Source organism: Lichenostomus cassidix, chromosome 10 (genome assembly GCF_008360975.1).
Source record: "Lichenostomus cassidix isolate B80296 chromosome 10, HeHo_3.0, whole genome shotgun sequence".
Taxonomy (NCBI): Eukaryota; Metazoa; Chordata; class Aves; order Passeriformes; family Meliphagidae; genus Lichenostomus; species Lichenostomus cassidix.
Window position 1 is genome coordinate 17607123 of NC_139491.1, and position 22937 is coordinate 17630059.

The window sequence follows — 22937 nt, forward strand, 5'->3', positions numbered from 1 at the left end:
GTTAGTTGTGCTGTGTTTTGCTAGTATTGTTTCAAATAAAAAGAACAAATACCATACAATCAGGTTTCCAAACCATACATACAGATCTGTTGAAGCAAAGCCACCTAAACCCGTTGTTTTGACACAAAAGCTTGTGTGTCCCACACACCCAGACTCCATTGGACCAAATACATTGGAATCTTAAACAGAAAACAAGACATCTTTATAGGGAGGATATACAGAGATTTATTTAATCAGGTTTACTATTTACAGTTGAGATCACTTTCACAAACTACTTTGCTACTCTACATGGCTACATTGTTTCCAAACCAATTTAAGGTCTACAGTCTAACAGTTCACTCAACACATAAAACGCTCTTCATAGAAAAATGAAATATTTCATTATAGAACAGTAGTGCATACATTATACTCCTGAAAAGCCAGCTTTTATTTTAAACCACTAATGTTTGAAAGACTGGATCTCTGAAGGTCAAAGCTGCAGTCACAATCCTAAAATTAGTTAGATTATTTTTTTTTTTTTTACAATTTCTTTATATATAAAGTGTACTGGACTTAAGGTTGGGTTTTTTTTAAGTGACACTGGTGAGGGGCAAGATTAAAACATTTTTTCCTCTCAAATTATACAGCTGGCTTCATTTGTACAACTTTGGCCAGAGAAGTTCCATGTAGTGAAGGTTTAAGACATCCTCTCTCTATATGCAAAAATCAGCCAGTTAATGCTTAGAGGTCATCTACCAAAGTAGGCACACATCCTTTGACTTTCATATCAACCAAATTACACTTAACTCGCAAATGGTTCTGAAATTAAAAAGTTTACTAGCATACTAAAACACTTAGATACATGAATAGCTGGCTAAAAGAGTGAAAGTCACAGGTAATTATATGGGTTCGTGTAAAGCTGTTGTTTTGCCCGTCACCAGTGCACAGTGCGGCTGCCCTCGTCTCTGAAAGGTGTGCTTGGACTAAGCTTGGGGCAAGAAAGCTATGGAAGTAAACCTGGCCCATTCACCTGCCACAGAAGTGGGGGAAGATTGAACTGCATGTTTGAATTCTCTTCTAGGCATAGGTTCCGCCAGTGATGAGAAGTTCGTAGGCAGGATCCCGACTCCTCCTACATAGAACTATACAGGCACACAACATACCTAGAAGCTAGGGAGAAAAAACAGAGAGAACAAGCTTGAGTACAAAGAAAGTACTTCAAGAGACTCGACCTCAGCACAGAGATTGTCAGCATGCTTCAAGACTGCAATTGTCCATAATGTAAAAGGCAACAAATGATTGTTCCTGAAAGAGCTTTGCTTGCTTCCCGCTGCAAAACACAAGCACCACAAACTTCAACCTCATCTTCTTACAAGATTATCCTGGGCATATTTACCAAAAGATTTTTTTTGGTCAGACACTTGTGTTGTGCCTCAGTAATTCATATGGAAGAACTTCCTAGAATTTTTAATGTAAAGTGCACATTTTTAGATACTGTATCTTGTATGGAAAAATCCAAGTGCAATTCAAATGCATCAGCCCAGCTGCTATGATGAAAAAAAGATCAATCTCTGTTAACGTGTCATATTAGAAAGCTTAAATCTAAGGTGAGCAATTCACTTTTAGACATGTTAAAATTCACAGTACCACAACTGTCCTGGCATGGTTTCCAGGATTAGGGTATGATCACCCTGTGTCCATTTACAAGACTGAAACCATGTGAATAATCAGGGACAGGGCATGATATTTTAAAAGAAGCTGCATGTGTACTGAAAGTAGATTAAGACTGTTCCTACCAAAAAATACCAGCTATAGTGTTGAGTTCTGTGGTCTAAAGTAATTTGCAATAGCTTCTAGTAGTTAAGAGATTAGTTAAGATCTATTGCCTTGGTTGTATGCATATGTATGCAAGACTTCATTCACAGATGCAAATACTTCAAGAGGCTCCTGTCATATCCCTGATCATAAAGCACCACTCTGAAGGTAAATAGGTTCCTTAAAAAAAGAACCCACTCCACAAATACGCCACAGAACATCCCCTTGGACTGAAAAAAACCAAGAATGAAATGGATGAGCAGACAATCAAGATCTTCCTCACTGATACAGCAAAAGTGACAATTGCACTAGGACAAAAGGAGAATTACTGACTTTTTTTAAATACAGGCTGATGCAAACATCACATGTATAACGAATTTTAAAACTGAATGATGGTACACACAATGTAGTACTGCAGCCTGCTGAAAGACTGAAAACAGAATGTTTTAAAAATCCTAAATCTAAACAAGCACTTATTAGGAAGAGGTGTGATGAAATTGCAGTATAAGCTTTCAATTTCCTGGAAAGGAACAAGCTGTAAAGATCAATACTCTTCTCTGTCTGGAGTGCATTATCAGCTTTGGATCTAGAGCAGAAACCAGCTCAGGTTTAAAAAACCACATGGAGAGTAATCTAGTATGGCACTTCAGCACCTCCTTTCACTCAAGTGGCTCCAGCTCACAGACTAACTCCCAAATGTGTTATCATAGAATCATGGAATGGTTAGGGTTGGGACAGACCGTTAAAGGCCATCTAGTCAAACCCTCCTGCAATGAACAGGGACATCAACTACATCAGGGTGCTCCAGTTGATACATTCATGTCAGAGAGGAGAAAACAAGCTACATGAGAGAATGACTTGTCATGGACACAGCCCTTCGAAGTGAGGAGGGAGTAGCTACAATTAAAACCCACTTCGGTTAGACTTGTAAAATGGAAAGTTTATGGTAGTTGCCAGTGGCTACAGAACTCTCAAGAAGGCTCACAGCTTTCAAGTAAAAGCACTTCATCTTCTCTGCTGTTCAAAGCAAGGATAAAAGGAAGAGCATGATGCAGAGCAACACCTCCTTTGGTCTTTTGCTAGAATTCATTCTAGCCATGTACATCAAATGAATAAAAGTAGTTCCATCACATTTAGTTATTTGCACAAAGACAACCCTGTTCAATGAGTCACTCAAGACATTTAATTTATACAGAGCTGTGTGAAATCTCCATCAGGTACTATAATAAGACCTCATGCAATTAACATCTGAGTTACTATTTAAACCATTTATACCCTTTAGGAGGTCTCTGAGCATATTCTTATAATTCACTATAAACAGAGAAGTGACTCCCATACCTCAGTGTTCTCTACAGATATTATTTATTATGTCATTAAAAAAATATGTCAGCACGTCTAAGCATTTTTTGAGTCTATTTGGCTACAATGTAATACTGTGAACAGCTTTTTCAGATGTCTGTGTTGAGAAAGGATCCATGCAACCTCCTCTTCAACACCTTGCAGCAAAGTTCAGACATCTCCTACATTCAGAAGGTTTATTTAGCTTTTAATAATTTTGTTTTTAGTTTGCCTGCTAGCAGTAACTATATCCAATCTTTCACCAAACCACCTTTGTACAAAAATTCACTGGCTGTACACAGACATGCCCTTCGTAAATGATCACCAGCCACAAAACTGTGCCTTTGCTCCCCTCAGCTTGCCTCCTATCTATTAATAGTTCTGTGCTGTCACTGTGGTTGGGACCAGGGAATTACTGCACACTGGAAGATCCCCATGGTAACTAAAACATGAACATACCAAAAATTACTTCTATGCAGAAAAGACTAAGTTGTTCATAAATTTCAAGCCTTGCAAAAATACTCTTCTCAGTCTTTTAATTTTAAAGCAATTACTGAAGGTTAAATTTGTTGACTATAGGCTATCAGAGGTAATGAACTCTGAACAGCCTCATTGCATAACATAAAATAATCTGTTCAGAGAGGACTCTGTGCAGTGAGCACAGGGAAAGTAGTAAAATTCACCAAATGGTAGGAAAAACATGTCATTCCTCTAAGTTTACAGGGTATGACCCAAGTTACAGCCATGTGCTGAAGTTTACATTCTACATCCTTTTCAGTCAGCCCACAGACCATTTTGCTGAGAATGGGGCTAAGTACATACTTAAATGTGTATGGCAAAGACAAGGATGTCAGAACTCATGCCTCAAATTTCAGGAAATAAATAATAGAACAGTTTGAACAGAAGGTGCAAGCAGCCACACTGCCATTGCAATTATGTGTCAGAAATTCTGGGCCAAGGCCAGAAAAGATCATATCTGTGCTGCATTTTGGGGCAGACCTGTTTATCAACCTGCAAACTCCAAAACTAGGAATAATGCCTCCTTTTGGGATTCAACTCACTCTCATAACATGCACCTTTTTCCCCAAATTTTTTTTTCCACAGTAACGATGGTTGTGATAAACACATTAATTTTCACTAAACAAATATATTTCATTGTTTAAAGAGACCAAGTATTGCTTTAACAACTGAAGTTTTAAGTAAGACAATTTAAAAAAATACCTTCCCTTCAGGAGACTGAGCACAGATATCACCAAATTTGAAGTTCCATAGGTGAAGTAGTCTGGGTCTGAACAGTTCAACACAACTGTACACAGTACTATGAGTACATCCTTGTAGCATTGAAATATAAAGGGAACCCTATTTTCACAAGGCTGTTTGCAAAAGATTATTTACCTTCAAACATACAATCCAGCTCAAAAGCTGCTTTTGAAAACTAAAGTGCTTGAATTATTGGACTTGACAGGTCTGTTTCCTGAATTCAATGCTATTAAGGGCACTAAAATAACTTTGAAATTAGTTCTTAAGTCTCCTGAGATTCAGCATATGTACTACATTTCTCAGAGACAATTACATAAGCACAGCCTGAAAATAATGCAACTAACATACTAAGAGTGCCAGTTGAAGAACATTAAAAATTTCAGTTTTACAAATATGTTTGGGAAACAGTTCTAGTCTTTTTTCTCCTTCCTTAAAGCTTAATAAATACTAATATACACATTAATTTATTTCCTCAGTTACTTTTTAATGACCAGGGTAACTGTAACAAGGTTCATGGAAGGGTCTCCAGTTTAGAGTCCCTTTGTTTAAGTCAAGAACCCAAGAAATCTTCAAGACACAAAGCACAGCTCAGTTGCACAAGAACAGAGCACATTGTTGAAAACCTTGGTGCATCTCCTGGGTGGTCCTGACATTACTGTATGCCATGAAGCATAGTTAAGATGATGTACCTCTAAAACAGCATGAAGAATGAGCTATCTGTTTAAATGCTGGAAATTAAACACTATGCAAATTCTTTAAGTGTTAAATGCCATCAGAAATTTATAATAACTTAATACCTAGATAATTAAGTTTTCAAGAAATAATTTACCATCAGTATTATAGTGGAGTACTGCATGTAACACTGACTGTCCAGCTACAGCAGAATATACATCCACATAGGAGTGGGAAGCTCTGTTAAACTGTAATACCTGTAATTATTTGTACTGCAATTTAATTTGAAAGAAGTCAACAAAGAAAAGAATATTCTCTTACCTGAATAGCAGCAAATGCTAGTGCTGCCCAGATGACATACATCATGATCTCCTGAAGCTTCTTTACAACCAGAGCCTCACACCCCTGAAACAAGTAGGCTTCTTATATATCAATCTGGCAACCATATTTTGACACACCAAAATAACCCCAAAAGCATCACATAGAACAGAAAGACAATGCAAATACTAAAAAAATTAATTAGTATACCACAGATGAAAAGAGGAGAGAGGATTCCCCACCCTAAGGAAACTACACTTGCTTTCTGTGAAAGCAAATACACCCAAGATTTGATGTTCCCCCATTCCCCCAGAGAAAATGAATTGCCAGTGAGAGCACATGGCTGTGCAAGGTCATGCTGTGGCTGCCTTACCTCCGAATAAAGGTCCATGGGGCGGGTCAGACTGCCAGTGCAATTGCTGAGAGCTGCTTTGCAACAGCTGAGGGGCACACTGTTGTTTTTAGTTTGTTTGAACCAGACAGTATTCTCCCAGTCTGAATAGTTATGGATCCCACAGCAGCGCAGCTGGAAAATCAGACAGGTAAAGAATTCAACTCTAATTGCAATACGAAGCATATTATGTTCCATTGCAGAAAAATATTTAGGTATTATGTATTTGAGTAAGAACAAAGATTGATAGGGAGATAAATTAGTATACAATTAGCTATCAATGTCATAAGTATACAAATTTTAACCAAGTTAAGCTATTTATTGTCCATTCAGCAATTTCCCAGATTTATCAGAATGAAGGAAGGCCATCTACACAAGCAGCAGAGCAACACAAGATCTGTTTTAAGGACAGAAAGGAGTGAAAAATTCCCACATCTTGCCATCTCACCTGCCTCTGTACATAGTCAATAGCACGACTGGCTGCATCAGGATTTGTCCCATTGTATCCATTGTACACTTTCCGAATGCTGTGATCCACTTCATCCTCCACCTGGGAAGTGGTAGGAAAGCATCTGCATTAGCTCACAAGCAGAACTAGCACAGGTTAGGTAACATTATTCTGCTTCCAACTACACCATTTCAGGAAACCAAGGTAACTCCCCATCATCTGAAATCAGCATAATTCACAGGAACAGCTTCCTAAAGTTCAAACTCTACTTTTGCAAAGATGTTGCTAGCTTGCAGCTAAGGGAGAAGAAAAATCCAGGCTGCTACCTTCCAGAAGATTTTAGGCAAAGTAGCTTTGCAATGCCTCTCAGAAAAGGCACATGCTTTTCCTATGACACTGGCAAACATTTCACAAAGTTAAGGGCTCTCCATAAAAGCAAGCACTCACCTTTCTGCTTCAAAGTTCCAAACCAAAACTAGTAGAACCATCTGGGCTAACTCATTCCCCTTGGGAGTAGAAGGATATTGGGATCACAAGGTGGTAACTCATACCACCTTGCTCTTCCCTCTCTGGTTGAAGCACAGGTAAATTCTCCAGGATGCATTTTGGCTGACCCTACAGTGACCAAGCTCTCTGTTCAGCCCCAGTCTCCCCATGCTTCCCAAGGAAGCCCAAAGGCAGTACATTGTACATTGACAGTTACTGCAAAAGGTCTTAGAACTACTGCAGATGAGTCAAGCTGCTAAAGATGCTGTCAAGTACATGTGTTTGTTAGAAATGGATGCCACCCAAGACCCATCACCTGTCACCCCAAAAGGCATTCTATAACACCTAGTGTGGAGGAAATCTTATTAGAAGCTTTTAAGTACTATGTTTTACTGTAAACTATTACTTTAATACACAGTTTACTGTAGATAAACATTTGTGCAATTTTAAGATTAGCTCTGATTTGATTTTTTTTTCTATCACATTCAACAGGAATTACGTGTAAGGAATATAATTTTAGGACTCAGCACTAGGCATGCATATTCTTCAGATTTGCAAGCTATAGTAGGATGGTCTTGTCAACACATCATTCCCTTAAATACTTTAATGGGAGAATTTTCTGCAGCAATAGCACAAGATGAATTCCACCACCACCCCCTCCTCAAGAATGCTGCCTATCTCAATATAGGTATGTATAAAAGTCAATTTAGCCTGCACAGGCAACTTGTTTCAGACCAGCTTAAAATCAATTGTATGATGATTTAACTAATGTGATTTACAACTCTAACTGGTAACAAAACAGCTGTTCAATTTGTCATATACATTTTTAAATAATTTATTTCAGTGCTTGCTCATGTATCACTTGGCTTGTGGTTCAGTTAGGGCAACACTATGCCTGAAAGCCATGCAAAGAGAAATAACTAGCTCGAGCTAACTGGCAGCTTTCAAGAAAAATGAGGAGAGTGAACCCCTCTACCCAGAGGAAAAAAGCCAGTAAGTCCTCAGCCAACTGGGCCTGTTTAATCCCTACTGCTGCTTCCAAAAAGCCTCGCTTTTAACAGCTAAGGACCAGTGCTGGCAGACCCTGCAGCAGATCAGTCCATCTCAGCATGGCCTGTGCATGCTTCACATGGTTCTGAAACAGTCTGAACTCGATCAACACACACAGGTTTACAGAGGCATGATGGAAAGTAAGTCATTCTAAGACCAGTAATTGTATCTTGAGAGCACAGTGCCACATCCTTGAGACCTTATGCTCAATTTTACTTGGTAACAACAACTGCTATGACGTCAATCTTTCCTTCTGTTTGGAAGTTTGTACAGTTTACACAAAGTGCTTCTAACATGATTCAGGTGCCTTTAAAAAAAAACAAGACAAGACTCTCATAGATGCATACACACCATGGCAGAAACAACAGATGAAAATTAAAGCACAGAGCTGACTTATTGATCCTGGCAATAATAATCAGAAGTCTCAGCAGATTTCCCCTCCCAGTTCACTGGTAACAAATTTATTTCTGTTTATTTTTGTTGCACTTGAAACAATAGTTTAAGATGCTAGATACTGCAGGGTACTAGAAAACTGCCATTTTTACTAACAAAAGCTATCTGTTCTTTCCAAAGATTTAAGGTCCAGTTTTCAAATACTGACTTGCACAAACAGCTTAATAAAAGATCATGCTGCCACCAAAACCAGATTACCTTTCCTCTTCTCCCAAGCTCTGGCCCTGCATTACCTACTGCAGTGAAAACTGTATGGCAGCAAATCAGAAAAAGAGAAGCAGCAGGAACACACAGCTGGGACCAATTGAATTTTCAAGTATTCCAAGGGTGTCATTTCAGATGGGGTGGGCAAGGAAGATCCATGCATCTGCTTTTATCTGCTGTGAATACCGCTAACTGAAAAAGAGCAAGTCACTTCAAGACAGGAACACGGAAGAGAGTAAGATGACTACTGCTTAGTGCAGATCAGATGCATGGTAATTCCTGCATATATTAAAGTATTTCTCTGAAGTACTGAAACAGAAGGAAACCATTCAAACCAGAATGTAAAAACCCAACTTGTTTCCTATTCTCCTGGAATGTAGTGCTTTCCTCAGTGGCTTCTAAGGTCTACTTCCAGTAGTAACTTCAGAATCCCAAATGTTCATCTCAGTTCACTGCCAAGATACCAGAAATCAAATGTACACATGAGAAAAACATATCCTGAACTCATGCATGGCCAGCAGAGCACTTCTGCTGAAGCAGCCTATTGTGTTATGCCCCAGGTTTATAATGCACACTTCAAGGTTTTGTTAGCTGGTTACTCAAAGCAGCCTTCCCTGGGAGCCAAGCAAAACCACCACTTTTACTTCCTAGCTCTCTCCCCACTTCTTCCAGGATACCATAAGAAAGCAAGGAGGAGAGAATGCTGAACCAGTGAGAGCTGTGTTGTTCATAAGGGCATGAAAAGGCAAAGAAAGAGAAATGGTACTGTAGTTCAGCTTGCTGTTAAGATATCCCCAAGTGTCCTACACTGAAAACATACTACAGGTCACAGCTAAAATTCCTTCTCTGGTCTTTTTTTTCTTTTTGTTGCAAAATTTAGATACAGACATATCAAAAGCCAGTAAACTGCTCAAGTCAGAAATTTCTTCAAGCTGCATTGTGGCATCTCTAATAGCATGTAGTATATTTTTGCCATAGGTTTTGCTGGTGGAAACATTTAATTTCATTTTTCTGAACCTGTTTCTTAATTCCATTAAACAAACAGTGGGAAAAGTCATAATTTCTTTAGCTATAACCCCTGTCAACAACCTGTAAAAAGCTGAAAAGTATACATTAACACATTCCATCTATTTCATTATTATGCAGTGCTAGTTCACACACAAAACCACATGACAACATTTAGATTATTGCGTATCAAAACAATATGCCCTATGTTCAAACATTGTGTAGCCTCAATCATTCACAAAGTCAAAGCATAAATAAATTAGAAGACCATCTGGAAAACTTAAAGGTACAAATTACTGTGACTCCCTTCTACTGTTTAACTGTTAATGATACATTCCAGGTAAATTTTTGTCTACAAGATAGCCTTCTGTGGTGATGTTCTAAATTTTAAGATATTGGTATCACAAATTAACCCACAAGAGGTTCGGTTTTAGTCCCTTAACAAATACCCATTAACAGTTCTACAAGTAAAGATTATACTTCTGTATTACTGTCAGAGTTCACAATACAACATTTACTGAAATTGAGAGATTCTTACCTTTGCTCTGTAAATGTATCCAAGAACCACAACCACAACTTCAGTGATAAAAACCAGGAGTAAGATGATCACAAACTGTAAAACACAGTCAAGAGTGTTTGTGCAAATAGTTTTATTAATTTACTTAATGAAAGTCACCATATAGATTTTTCTGTTTAAAGCTATTTTTGAGGCAAGGTTTTGATTTAACTGATTTAACTGATTTAACTGATAATTTAATGCAGGCACTTAATGGACCAAGTGAGCCTAGAATTTGTTCAAGAAACTTTAGTGTTCATAGCTTCACCAAGTAATAAGAAGCTGCCCAGTCAGGCAAATCAGGCTGTCCTTATTACTGAAAATACCATACCAGAGGTCTTTAATCAAGTGTTTCTTTCAATCTTCTTTGTTAGATAAATAGGAATGTCTCATCAAAGAGGCTACCCAGGCAGTTATTCAGAATGGTAGATGGACTAAGGAAATGTTTCTTCAGATTAAGCTCAGTAACAACTGGCAAAGACAGCAAGCTATGCATTTGTCTTGTTATATTTAAGAGCACTTTTAAAATGAACTGTTAAAGCAGTCTGCACAGCATTTAACAAAAGAAGCCCCCAAACCCCCTGTGGGAACAGTTTAAATACCAGCTTATCTTCTTCCCTACCTAGTTTTCAAGCCAAAATTACAGTTCAAATGTCTGGGAACACGTGGCATAAAATACTGCAAACCAAGTGTCCCAAGTAAGCCATAAAGAAAATAATTAGGCATTATGACAACCCTCAGTTAACCTTGATGCAAGACACTTAAATGCAAGAAGGCTCCTGAATCACTTTTCTCTCCAATTCAGCTTTTCAACAGCAACAGAAAAAAAGTGAGATTTAAAAACTGTTATGACTTAATCATATGGTTTTACATTTTTTTAATGAGATTACCACAGTTCTAAAAAAGGTAAAACCGAGACGCCTTCTGCTGCTAGAACTGTTTAACACCTTTATTCATAACAGAAAATTGAAACAAGATGTTCCTAACAAAATTAAGAGGAAAACTTAAGGCCATAAAGAAAAATCTTTAAGTAGTATTTTAGGAGTTTATTAAGAGAGAAGGCAGCCAAATAGACAGCAGGCCAACACTCAGTAAGAACTCTGCACTTACCGTAGCCAGTCCACAGCGACTTTCTCGAATCGTAGCGCAGCACCCAATAAGTCCAATAATAAAAAGAAGTGTTCCCACAGCTATGATGATAACAGCTGGAATTAGTGTATAGACATCTTCAAAGAAGTGATCATAGTCATCATATGTGATGAACACATAGGCTCCCACGTAGCACAGGATGCCTGCTGCTGCCTACAATAGGCACAAAAACATGGTTAAGTTCCTTCGAACACCAAGCCCTTCCTTCAGCAGGGTAACATTTTATCAAACAGCATAAAGACATTTTGTCAGTTGCTACCTATGATCTCCTATTAGAAGAGAATAAAATATATGTACACATTGTAAACTTTAACCTCTGCTATGGAAGGATGAACTGCTGGAAACAATAGCATTTTTAAAGTCTTCACAGCACTGGAAAATCTGATTCCAACCAGAAAACAGGTAGAAACAAACATGAACCACCATTAAAAGGCAGAATCAAATACCTAGAGAAATGTACCATAAACTTGCAATGCTGATGTTCTCAGAAGGATTGTTGTACAAAATGGTTCTTTTCAAACAAAAGAAAAGTCAATTTAAAGTTACTGCAAATAAGCCCTGTAGGATGAATCTGCAACTATATAGATTTTAAACACTAAGACAAAGCTCTTACATCAATCTGTTATGACCTTGCTTCCCTTACAGTTACAAGGATCCCAACACATCAATACCTTCATTAAGCTGAGCAGACTTAGTGAAAGACAGACAACTGTTGCTTGAGGAGCCAACTAACAAACATTTCTTTTTAAATAAGAGGGCCTTAGCAGTTTGTGCTTTACTAATGTCTTTCCTAACCATTTCCTAACCATCCTCACACTTCCTGCAGAATGAAACATCGATTTGCAATGATGGACAATAAAATTTGAGTATTTCATAACAGGCTTTTCCCACATCCCAGTACAAGGCTAAGCTAAAACAATGCACTCAGAAGATGCAATGACTAAGCTGTGATCTGGGGACTTTCATTTGGCTGTAAAGGGTACTGTCCCCATTCCAATCCAATCCATACCCTGGACATGAGAGTTCACTCAACTGGAATGTTACACACTTCAGCTCTAATCCCAGGGAGAACACTGCAGGCTGCCTCCAGCCAACTTTCCCACTCAATGGCCTTTGCACCACCCCCTCCCTGCACTGTGAAGAGGAGAGCAGACATACATATAGCTGGTTCCAGCAGCTGTAATACTACTAGGCTTGATCATGCTAGTGTAGGGTCAGAGACTCAATAATTCAATCCAGGAGGACATCATTTAGCCCAAGTGCCTGCTCAAAGCAGGTTCAAGAATAAACTCACACGAGGCTGCTCAAGGCTTTGTCCCAAGTCTTGAAAGTCCTTCCTGGGAAGCCTGTTCAATGTAGCACAGAACAAGACAAGCCATAGGACAAAAAGTACCCAGGATTTCAGTCCTGTTTGCTGCTACATACTAGATGTACTGCAACATTACTGCAACTCCTTCCTATAAAACAATACTGCACAACCACTACCAGAACACTACTTCATGTATGGAACATTCCCTGCAGCACTTTGCTACAGAAACACTATGTCAAAGAAAAAGATATTAAGAGCCAGCTCTAAAGTATCATCAGTTCTGCATGGATTTGAGCAATACATTTCACCTCTCCGCCTCTCTTTCTGCAGCAGAGGTAATTGTGTACTCTGCAGGGATCTTAAAGGCATCCAGGAGCCTCACATTCATCCAGTAAAAGGTGCTATGTAGACATGAGGGGAGTGAAAACTGAAAACTCAGTAACAAAGACCAAGAGCAAGACATCTTTTCCAGACAAGAGCGAACAAGCTATTACAAAATCGCCCCTTTGCACAGAAGGTGTTGAAATGTTAATCCATCTGTAAAAACCCTGCCATATTAGGTACAACATGGCAAAATGCAGACACACACTTTCTGTACACAAAGCAAAGATTCAAAGTAGTGTCACTGAACAATGGAATTCCATTAACTGTTGCCTAGCAATGAAGCTATGAATGGCAGGCCAGTGATGTAATCTCCTATTTCTAAGAACTAAAATGCTTGTTAGAAATATGGTATGTTACAAGGTGGCAGATGAAAAACCACAGCTGTGGCTGGCATCAGACACAGAATATATACCCCAAAGCTGAAATCAAAACCATTTGTAAATGCCTTTGTCCTTCTTTTGTTGTAATTTAAGTGACTTCCTCCTTTCCTAAGAAAAATCTGGATCATAAACTGCACAAGCACATACATTTGAATAACGTATTTGAAGTAAAAGGAGTTTAACCTTTGGAAAAAACGCCATCCAAAACTGTCTACAGGTGTTATCTTTACTTCCCTACTTCAAGAAGCACATGCATTTTAAGAAACTTTGCTTTTCCAGTTTTTAAACTGCTCAGATTAAAAAGATGCCTGGTTTGAAGACTTCATTAAATCCCTTCCACACATAGTACAATAATGACTAATCATCCGTAACAGCACTGGGCCTTAGGTTTTGCTTCTGAACAATGTTGGGGAACTGGTGTTTCTGAAACAGACACTGCCTCTCTGTGATGAAGTGACCACAATCTTAAGAATTACTGCTACCTCTTCAACAAGTAATCTGCAGGGGGAAGGTCTCAGGAGCAGAGGTACCTGCCAGAACTTGCACAAAGTTTAAAAGCCATGATGATTTAAAACTCCTTACCCATGTATCACAGCTGAACACTGTTTTTGAACAGGCACAAGACTTAGTCTATCACAGCACAATGAAAACAGCAACATTACCCAGTTAGTTTACAAATAAGTTCCAGACACTCTCCCTTTTCCTTTCGCATCACAACCACGGGACACTTAGTGTTTATTTCAGCCTGCTCTAAACCAGGAAGGGGGAGGCCTCTAAAGTGTTTTAGCTGCGATGAGAAAAGTGCTTTTGAAGCAATCTTTTTTGCTCGTTTTTTGATGATTTTCACTTACTACATTCTGGCTTGCATCACTGTATTGCCTCAGGAGTGTGTAAGAGGACTCACTTTGGATGAAACCAAGTCAGAAGACAAGTACAGTTACTGTGCAAACTGCTCAGAGGCGTTCAGTCGATGGGACTGGACCAGCCCGAGGTCCCTTTCTCCCTTTCCACAGCTCAGCAGCTCCAACGTGAGGTCCTCAGCACACAGTAGCATCACCCATCAATATAAATAACACACAAACATGGTGACAAGACTGTTTTAACCATACAAGTGGGCAGTGTATATGACCAGTGCTGCACCAGTTAAATGCACATTTCTTACCTGTTGCAAACTGAGTACAAAGTTGAACACATGCTCTTTAAAGAAAAAAAATCCAAAGCCAACTGACTCTCCCCTGCCCAAAAACAAGCCACCCCAAACCACCCAAAATAGTATACCATGTGTTTAAACCACCTATCTCGAAATGGGAATCACCTAAGGAACCCAAAGCCTGTATTACAAATAGACATAAGGATAACTTAAAAAAAAAACCAAACCAACATAAAATAATCCCGATCTCAGTGCTTACTATCCTGCAGAGTAAACAGAAAATGTGCCAAGTCCGAACTTGCTCAAGTCAAAGACATTTGAATAAAAAGCTACCGTGTTTACAATCATGTATTTCCTATCATTAAATGGAAGCCAAATATATGAACTGCACACAGTTCAAACAAGTCTTTGATAAACAGGGCTGGAAGGAAGAATTCTCCAACTTAATCTGCTCAATGCTCTGAATAGAGATGGCAGCATTTCCTGACTCTGTGCCAGGTCACATGCATGCTCTAGGGACATGACTGGTTATTCAGCATTCACACATCCTTTTACAGCTGTTTGCATCTAACTCGTAGTTCTGAACCTGAAGCAGCACACTCTTATTTTAGGATGAATTAACCTTTAAAAATACTGATATAAAAGTACAGTCAATGAAGACAGCTTGTTGCAAAAGGCTTGAGCAATGCAACACCCTTTTTATCAGAGGCAAGTTTTAAAGATACGAAGACCCCTCACAGTTCAGAAAATGGTTTATATTATTGCTTTGGCAGGAACCTCTAGGGAGTTAACAAAAGCTGAACAATTATGGAAAGAACTGGAGGGAAAACTGGAAGATTTAATGACACAATGGTAAGCATCGCTCAACACATGCTAGGAAAGCATACTTAAAATTCGAGATTCTTTGAGTAGTCCTTGGGCTGGTGTAACACAGCCTCTTAAGGTCATGCTTGTTTCACAAAGTCAGCTTTCACCTTTCACAAGCCCTGAGGTGTACAAGGCTGTACACTGTCTAGCTGCACCTTGAAACAGTTTCAGGGATTTTGTTTGCTTGTTTATTTTCTAAGTAGGCTGCAAACACACACCAAGAACTGTTTTCGTGCTTTCAGTAATACTCACATGCTGCAGCAGACTGAAAGCCGAAATTGTGGCTACCTAAGTTGATAAGTGTAAGATATTTAAACTACTTGCTCCATTGATCATTTATTTATCAACCATGGGCACTGCAGCTTCATTTACAAGCAAATGTTTCCTTACATCAGCCTACTAATGTTACTCCCAAAGAGATCTGATGAACACTTGTATGTTCATACTTTTCACCTTGCTATGGTATTTGCTTCACTTTGGGACCCCAATAGAACACATTACAGACGTTCTGAATTTCTTCTGTGGTACTTTTTCAGTTCGCTAGGCCAAAGTATAGTATTTGTCCCTTTAGAACCCACATTTTATTCACTGTTTTAAGGAAAACACATACTCTCTGCACAAGAAAATGAAGGTAGCAGCAAAGCACTGTATTTTAGGAGAAAACACACCTGTCATTCAGTTAGGCTAGAGGAGTATTTCATATTTTTGGTAAGGATTCCTACATATAAATTCTTACTGCTGCCAACTTTGCCACTCCTGATTGGTTAATGTTGGTAATAACAGACATCACTCTAAACCAATTATTGTTCATTCCACTATGAAAATACCTTTCAAGCATGGGATTGTTAAATACACCCACAGTATGTTCTGACAGACCATCTACATCATCTTTGATAAAAAGAACCAAAGGAAAAAGTAACAAAAAAGCTTTTTACACTAACAGACCCTCAGCTTTTCTGGCTGGGTCCTGCCCTGGGACCATCTTCCCTACCTGTGTATTACTTTCCTTCTGTTAAACTTGAGTGTATCTTTGTTCTCACTGCCTTTTTAGCACATTTTTTAAAAAACAAAACACACACACTCTAGGGCAGTTTTCTGAGAGTCTACAGTTATATCAGTTTCATCCTTTCTAACAGTTACTTTTATCCATGCATACCAACTCCTGAAGGTATCCTACCCACAAGCAGGAACCCTGGTATTGTGGTCTGCCTCCAGATTTTTGGGCTTCTTAGAACAGAACCGAAACAAGCAAGGCTTTTTCCATGTCTCCATTATTTGACTTCTACTGTATTTCTGACATTTTTGGTCCTTTCCAACACTACAGTACTCATAAAAGGTACTCTTTTTACTAAGAAAAAGAAGAGGATAAGGAAAATTTTAAAGTTTTCCTTTTAGATTTCTGTCCTTTAAAATTTATTTCCTTAACCTCAAAGGCTCTACAGGATCTCTCTTCTATTTATTTCTCTTACAGTCTTTTCAACACTTCACTGCAGTCTCTCTCTGTCTCCACACCCCTCCCAAACAAACCCACACCCATACTTGATACTTTCTCTGCTTCCTGAAACTGATGCATAACCAGTTTAGAACCCAATGGTTTCCTCACACTCTTCTTTGTTCTCATCAGTAATAATTTAACCTGAACCCTGAGCTATAACTGTCTTACAAAATCCTCTGGGAGAAGAAAGACAGCAATTCCATTCAGCTTTGTAACACAGTTAAAACTACCTTAAAGGCTTATAAAACAAGCAAGCTCTGTGAAATTCAAGCAAGCCAGACTGCTGTCTGTACCAGCCACATTCAATTCTGTAACACCATGTCCAAACACTTCAAATTCCAAGGTTTTTTAGGCTAAAGCAAAAGGCTGAGCTAGGCTGCTTTTGCATTTGGCATTACATATTTCAAGTGTCACTAATTGCAAGATGTGTTGCATCTGCCGAGTCTTTTACCTCTTTAAAACTAGAAGACAAGTTAACAATATAGCCATTCTTTTTCACTTATTTAGTCACCAGGGTTGTAACTTGACCAGGTGCTCTACTGTTTCCAGACTCCTTGGTCTGCACAAGAACAATGATGATCACTCTGTGCTTCAAAGTTCACCAGGTAAAGTGATATTACAAATTCCTTGTACTATTCAAAGGTATCGCATTTAGCTGTGCAACTTGTCTTTGTTACGTATCAGCTCGACTTTTAAGCTCAAGACCACATGCCAAAAATCCTGAAAAAATCCCATGCAAAGACTTGAAACTCATCCTGTAAAGAAACACAAATGACACTACTATGTTGCTTAAAAGCAAATAGAAATATTTATTACTAAAATTCAGGACCTGGCCCATGTTTGCTATCTGAAAACTCAAATGCAAATATTATAAGAAAAATCACTCAGAGAGGGCATAACACTTGAGAGTTTTAAAGCCTAATTTTTAATTTTAAAAATTCATTTATTTTATGCAGAGGATTCCAAACCATTACACAATCCTGGAAATATACTCCCTTCACTACCATAGCAGCAGAAACAGAAAATCTTCCACTTTTATACCCAGAAGCAACTGCCTTTCAAGACAAAAAAGGCTTTGGTCAAGTAATCCTTGCAAAGTAGCCTTTGGGATCATCCGTTAATTAGAGTCTTTGATCCTCAAAGAACTCTCAAGAAGTTTGCTTTTAAAGTCCAGATTGGTAACTATTCTCAAGCTCACAATAAACTAGAGAAATTACTGGGTTTATTGCTATGTGTAAGAAAGTGAGCTCTACTTTTCCTTTCTACTACTACATTTCAATGAATTTTCCCATTGCTTGATTAATTTTTTTTTTTTTACCAGAAACCCAAAACACATTTCACACCCATTGACTGCTGCAGCTCCTCTAACAAAATAATCCATTTCCCATACTCTGGTCACTGCACTACAATGAGCACACCCAAGCTGTACAATGAGCACAGAATTGTGGAAAGCATTCTTGCTCTACACAACTGAAGCCTTAAGATTTCTCTAAACAATCATACCAAGAATGTTTTATAACACCTTAGTCAAATGAACTGTCAAAGTAATGATTTCAAGCTAGTTAAATAGTAAAAGAACAACTTAAATAGTTTGCAACTACAAAGTTGAAGATCTTGTAGGAGCAGAGTTCTCAAAGAAGGACATAAAGGTGAAGGATAAAAACCTCAGCAAGCACAGGATATTTGGCACTATTTTAGCAGAGCAGGCTGTCAAAGTGCATAGATTCTTTGGGAATATAAAATAGGCAGATTCCTTTTTCTGAAGCAATGAACTCTGGAATATAGAACTCTGAATATTTTATCCTTCTATCCTATGAATTAAACTAAGACTGAAAATATTTCCTTAGAATTTTTCTCTTCATCTCATCTTCAAACTGGTTTCAACTGAATTATGCAAGTCACACCATGAAGCCTTAAATTAAGGGCACACAAATAAACACATCTGACAGCAGTTGTTAGATATTTGTTCCAGGTAAATTTGTTTCCTCCTCTTTCAATATTATGCAGACTTTTAGTTTAGGCAGTGCCTTGAAGAACATGCTATTCTCAAATGATCATATATTTTTTTTTGCAATTAATCATTAACATTTCATTATCAAGGTAACAAATGAATCTTGCTTATTATGAAGATATATATACTAGAAGTTGCATTATTATATTTTTAAGCTGTGCTGTCTTTCACATCACAATTACTTCCTATGCTATACCCTTCCATAAAGGACCCAGCATCTCCTAAATGAACATGAAGTCACCAGCTGACCAAACTGATCTTGTGCAAACTTAAGATAAAGGTCAACTGAAGGATTGATTTTTCTTTGTCATTTATAATATCTACTCATAAATTAACTCATAGCAGCAAGACACTAAAACACATTAATCTGATCAGTATTCCTCTGGTTTAAGAAGGGCATATTTTAACTGATGCTTCTTATCCATGCATTTCTTGGTGAAGTATTTTTGACCTTCAGCGCTCTTGCCCTGTTGTTAGATAGCTTCCACAGCCCACTTTCTTTAAAAAAATAAAATCCTGTAGTAATTACCAACATGTAGGAAAATACAGTTATATAAGGATTTTACACAGTATGTAAAGTTTTCACAAGATGATTAATGACTTTTTATAGTGTCAACTACAATTTAAGAAGTAGCACAAGACTCTTCAAATGGAGATGAACTTGTAGAAATTGAAATCAGTAGCTGTAGATGACAAGGGGCTGTGACCTGTCAGCAAGGCCTACCTGCCTTTTTCAGACTTGAAAGAAATTTGTGGAAATGTTAGAACCTAGACTACAAAGTACAACAAACACATCTCTGCTATCTATTCAGCAGCACTGATAATTTTCTGAACTTCTCAGTCATAAGACTGATATAAAATCTCTCTGAACATTCACATCCTCCCACAAATAAGAGACCCACTGGGGGGTGGGGAGGGGGAGTTACAATTCACTGGTAGTTAACTACTTGCTTTTCCCTACAGATGACCACGAAGATAATGATAACACACAAGACTGGTATATGAAACCTTATAGAGAGACAGTAAGTTTACAAGAGCAATTAAAGAAGATTTCATAGTTATTTGACCAATTATAGGCATTTGCCTATTGTCAAGTCTCAGGGGAAATCTGAATGATCTAATTATCAACATTGGAAGTACATGTGAATGACAAGCAAAACATTTCTGTCACAGCACAGAAGCAATTACACTGCCAAGTAGATGGACACCAAATGTTAACATAGACACCTCAGTCCACAAATGAGCTATTGACTACAGCTTGCTGAAGAGAGGAAAACAACTGATTTTTGTAGTTCTCACTTTTACAAAGCCTGCCTCATTCTACATGCAGCTGATGAGCTGCGAGGTTGTTTCAACACAAGCAACCCAGCCACTTATCTGCCAAAAAGCTATCAGCACAAGCTAACTTCTTAGGCTGGAGGTGGTTTACAGAATACAAGACTGATGACATTTTAATTTGACATGAAGTACATCTTATCTAAATGCAATCTGTCCATTTTAAATGAAGCCAAGCTTGTCTCAAAAGTAATCAAAAATTGTAAAGCACGAGGTTCAGCATTGCACAAAATAACTTTGACCCCACCACTGCGTAAGCTGAATAAGTGCAAACTCCAGCATGCAATTAAATTACTAAATGCAGCAAGTAATGAACAATACCAATACAGAAAACATGGAAACTATCGCTAAGCTTCTGGAGTGGGGGAGAAACTGCATACAGAACTTGTTACTTGTTTACTCTAAAGAGAATCTAATTTCTATCAGCAACTCAAGAAAAATCTACTTCAACCTGCCATCAAGAATGCAACTCACAAAAACTGCGTCCAGTCAAAAACTTTCAGGTGTGACGTAGGAGCCATTGAAGAGCTCTTAAAATGCCACTTGCAACTATGCATGGAACAAAAAGCCACACCCAACATAGCAGATTCCAACCTTACGGCTGCACTAAGAGGTTGATGTCACTACTCTGCATTTCAAAGATAAAGAATGAAGTACACCTCAGCCAGAATTACAGACTCCTAATCTGCACCACTGCAAACCAAATGTGCCTCACCTTCACTGCTCCTCTCCCAGAACAGCTGTAGAGGCAAATGCCGGTGAGAATGCAGAGATATGCATTTTCCCTGACCATGATTCACTTCCAGGCACCCATGAGAACCATTCCCTTGTAAAAATTCAGACAAGAACATTCATCCCGTAACGCTGGTAAGATTTCAGATGACTTTCAATAGTAAATGAAGCACCTATATGTATAGCTGCACTTCTATGTTCCAACAGCTTGCTACCCACTATTAGTTCTACAAAGGTGAAACCTCTGAACAGCTGGGACAACAGATATTCTGTTCCTGGAGCTGGCATTAGAGTATGCAGTAACTAAATGCACAAAGGGATTTCTTAAAAATCTACATACTATTCTTTAATTTTATTTCATTTATTTAAGAGTTATGCTGTTCTGGCAAGCCAATTAGTACGGTGAACATAATGCCAAGCCTGTATATGCATCCTGAGGAAGGTCATTTATAGCAACCTACTGCTCCCTTTTGTAAGCTTTTGTGCTACTGGCAGTGTAGCTGTGGGAGGTTTCAGCCATGCATAAATACTACAGTGCTACCGTGGCTAGTGAAATACGTGAAGCATAAATCTATAAATACATATGTCCTAATATTGTGTCACCGGAACAGCAACTCATCCTCACCGCTCAGTGTTTGGGATGTCCCGTTTGGCCAAACCCGACATGGCCAAAGAGAGCTACAAAAATTACACTGGCTACAGAAAATAAACTGCCAGAGACCTGAGACGCTCAATAACACCCGAGAGAGCAGCTGTATTCACTTACACGAGAGCCTCTATCCCAAAATCCCTACTGCCCATTAAAGCTGCAATGGCAGGCTCAGCTCTGCCCACCCTGCAGCTCGGGGGAGGGCTGAAGGGAAGGACTCGCCCAGCACTGCGCCCCGCGCCCAGCAAGGGCTCAGGCCGCCCGTTAAACGTGAGGAGTCTGAAACCGAGCCGAACCGCTGAGGGCAGGGGAGGGGGCAGGGCGCTGCCGGCTCCTGAGCCAGGCCCGCAGTACACTCGGGGCCAGGCTCCGACCGGGAGCCGCCGTGACTCGCGAGGCGCGGGCGGACTCACCCAGAAGATGAGGTTGAGGAAGACGAGCACGGTCTTGGAGGAGGTGATGCCGCACTGCCCCATGGCGCCGCTCAGCCCGGCCCGGCCGCGTCCCTCAGCGCCGCACGTGACCGCCCGGCCGCGCGGGCAGCCTAAGATGGCGGCCGCTCGCGTCACGTGGCGCCGGGGGGCGGAGGCGCCTAAGATGGCGAACCGCTCCCCTTAAAGCGATCCCGCCCTGCCTTCCCGCCCTTCCCGCCTCAGCGAGCGCCGCGCCTCGGCAGCCCCGAGGGCGGGTTGTCGTGAGGGGCTGGTGCCGCCCCCCGCCTGGAACCCAGGCAGCAGAGTATAGCAAACACAGCTCTGCTTCTCCTTCAGCGTCTGAAGCGATAATTTTGTGGCAACCTCACAGTCCTAAAACAGGTGCTAAAGAACATTCACATCCTCCCACAAAACGCTGAATTGTAAAGCCGGTGACACCCTCGGGAGACCTTGGGCTCCTGAGGGGACTGCAAACCCGCCCGATTGCCGAGGCGGTGTTTGCTGGCGGCACTGAGCCCTGAGGGCGCTGAGGGGCTGTGAGGGCAGCAGGGCTGAGCCAGGCGGGGAGAGCAGATACCCCGTGAGGAGAACATCCAGCATTTTACACCCTGGACGTTTGGCTAGTGTGGAGAAAGAATATCCCAGTGAAGTAAAAGATTGTGGCTCATGTTGCAGAACCCGACAAACTGTGAGGAAAGTGCAGGCGGTGGTAATTGTTGGGTATTTTGGACACATCCAAAGAGGGCGGCATTTTCCACCAAAGAGCAAAGGAAAAGTAAGTTAAAAATTTAAAGACGTGTGGTTTCTAGAAGCGGTAACACCAATCCAGGATTTGCTGCCCAGTTTATCCATGAGGTTTATTTTAGCACAGTCAGGATCCAGCCATTGACTGTAAAGGCCTTTTTTTTCTGTCTCATTAGTCAAGCCAAACCTTACCTTCCCTCTTTCTTCTGTCACCAGGATATCTTCCTTCTCGATCTTCCTCTTACTCTCTTTCTCCTCTCTAATCCTCTGCTTTTCCTGGAAATTCTTGTAATTCCTGGGCTGCTCTCACTTGTTTGGTGAGC

At 39.7% G+C, this 22937-nt stretch overlaps 1 protein-coding gene across 2 annotated transcripts; it reads right to left on the reverse strand.

The window, feature by feature from the left end:
- Positions 1-201: 201 nt before the first annotated feature.
- On the reverse strand, positions 202-22007 carry TSPAN3 (tetraspanin 3). 2 transcript variants are annotated; one of them, XM_085070957.1, is made up of 7 exons: positions 21850-22007; positions 11086-11277; positions 9958-10032; positions 6222-6323; positions 5756-5908; positions 5386-5469; positions 202-1149 (listed from the first exon to the last, which is right to left on the reverse strand). In XM_085070957.1, exons 1-7 carry the CDS (start codon positions 21910-21912, stop codon positions 1057-1059), a joined length of 762 nt encoding a protein of 253 aa, XP_084927083.1. In that variant the 5' UTR covers positions 21913-22007; the 3' UTR covers positions 202-1056. The 2 variants fall into 2 exon arrangements, with proteins under 2 accessions (XP_084927083.1, XP_084927084.1); XM_085070958.1 differs by lacking the exon at positions 202-1149 and adding an exon at positions 3228-3314.
- Between the last annotated feature and the right edge of the window lie 930 nt (positions 22008-22937).

Coding starts and splice junctions, on each gene's coding strand:
- TSPAN3 (XM_085070957.1), bottom strand. CDS start 21,912: ATGGGGCAGTGCGGCATCACCTCCTCCAAGACCGTGCTCGTCTTCCTC. Junction 11,278..21,849: donor TCCTCAACCTCATCTTCTGG/GTGAGTCCGCCC, acceptor TGCCTATTGTAG/GCAGCAGCAGGCATCCTGTG. Junction 5,909..6,221: donor TTGACTATGTACAGAGGCAG/GTGAGATGGCAA, acceptor CTGATTTTCCAG/CTGCGCTGCTGTGGGATCCA.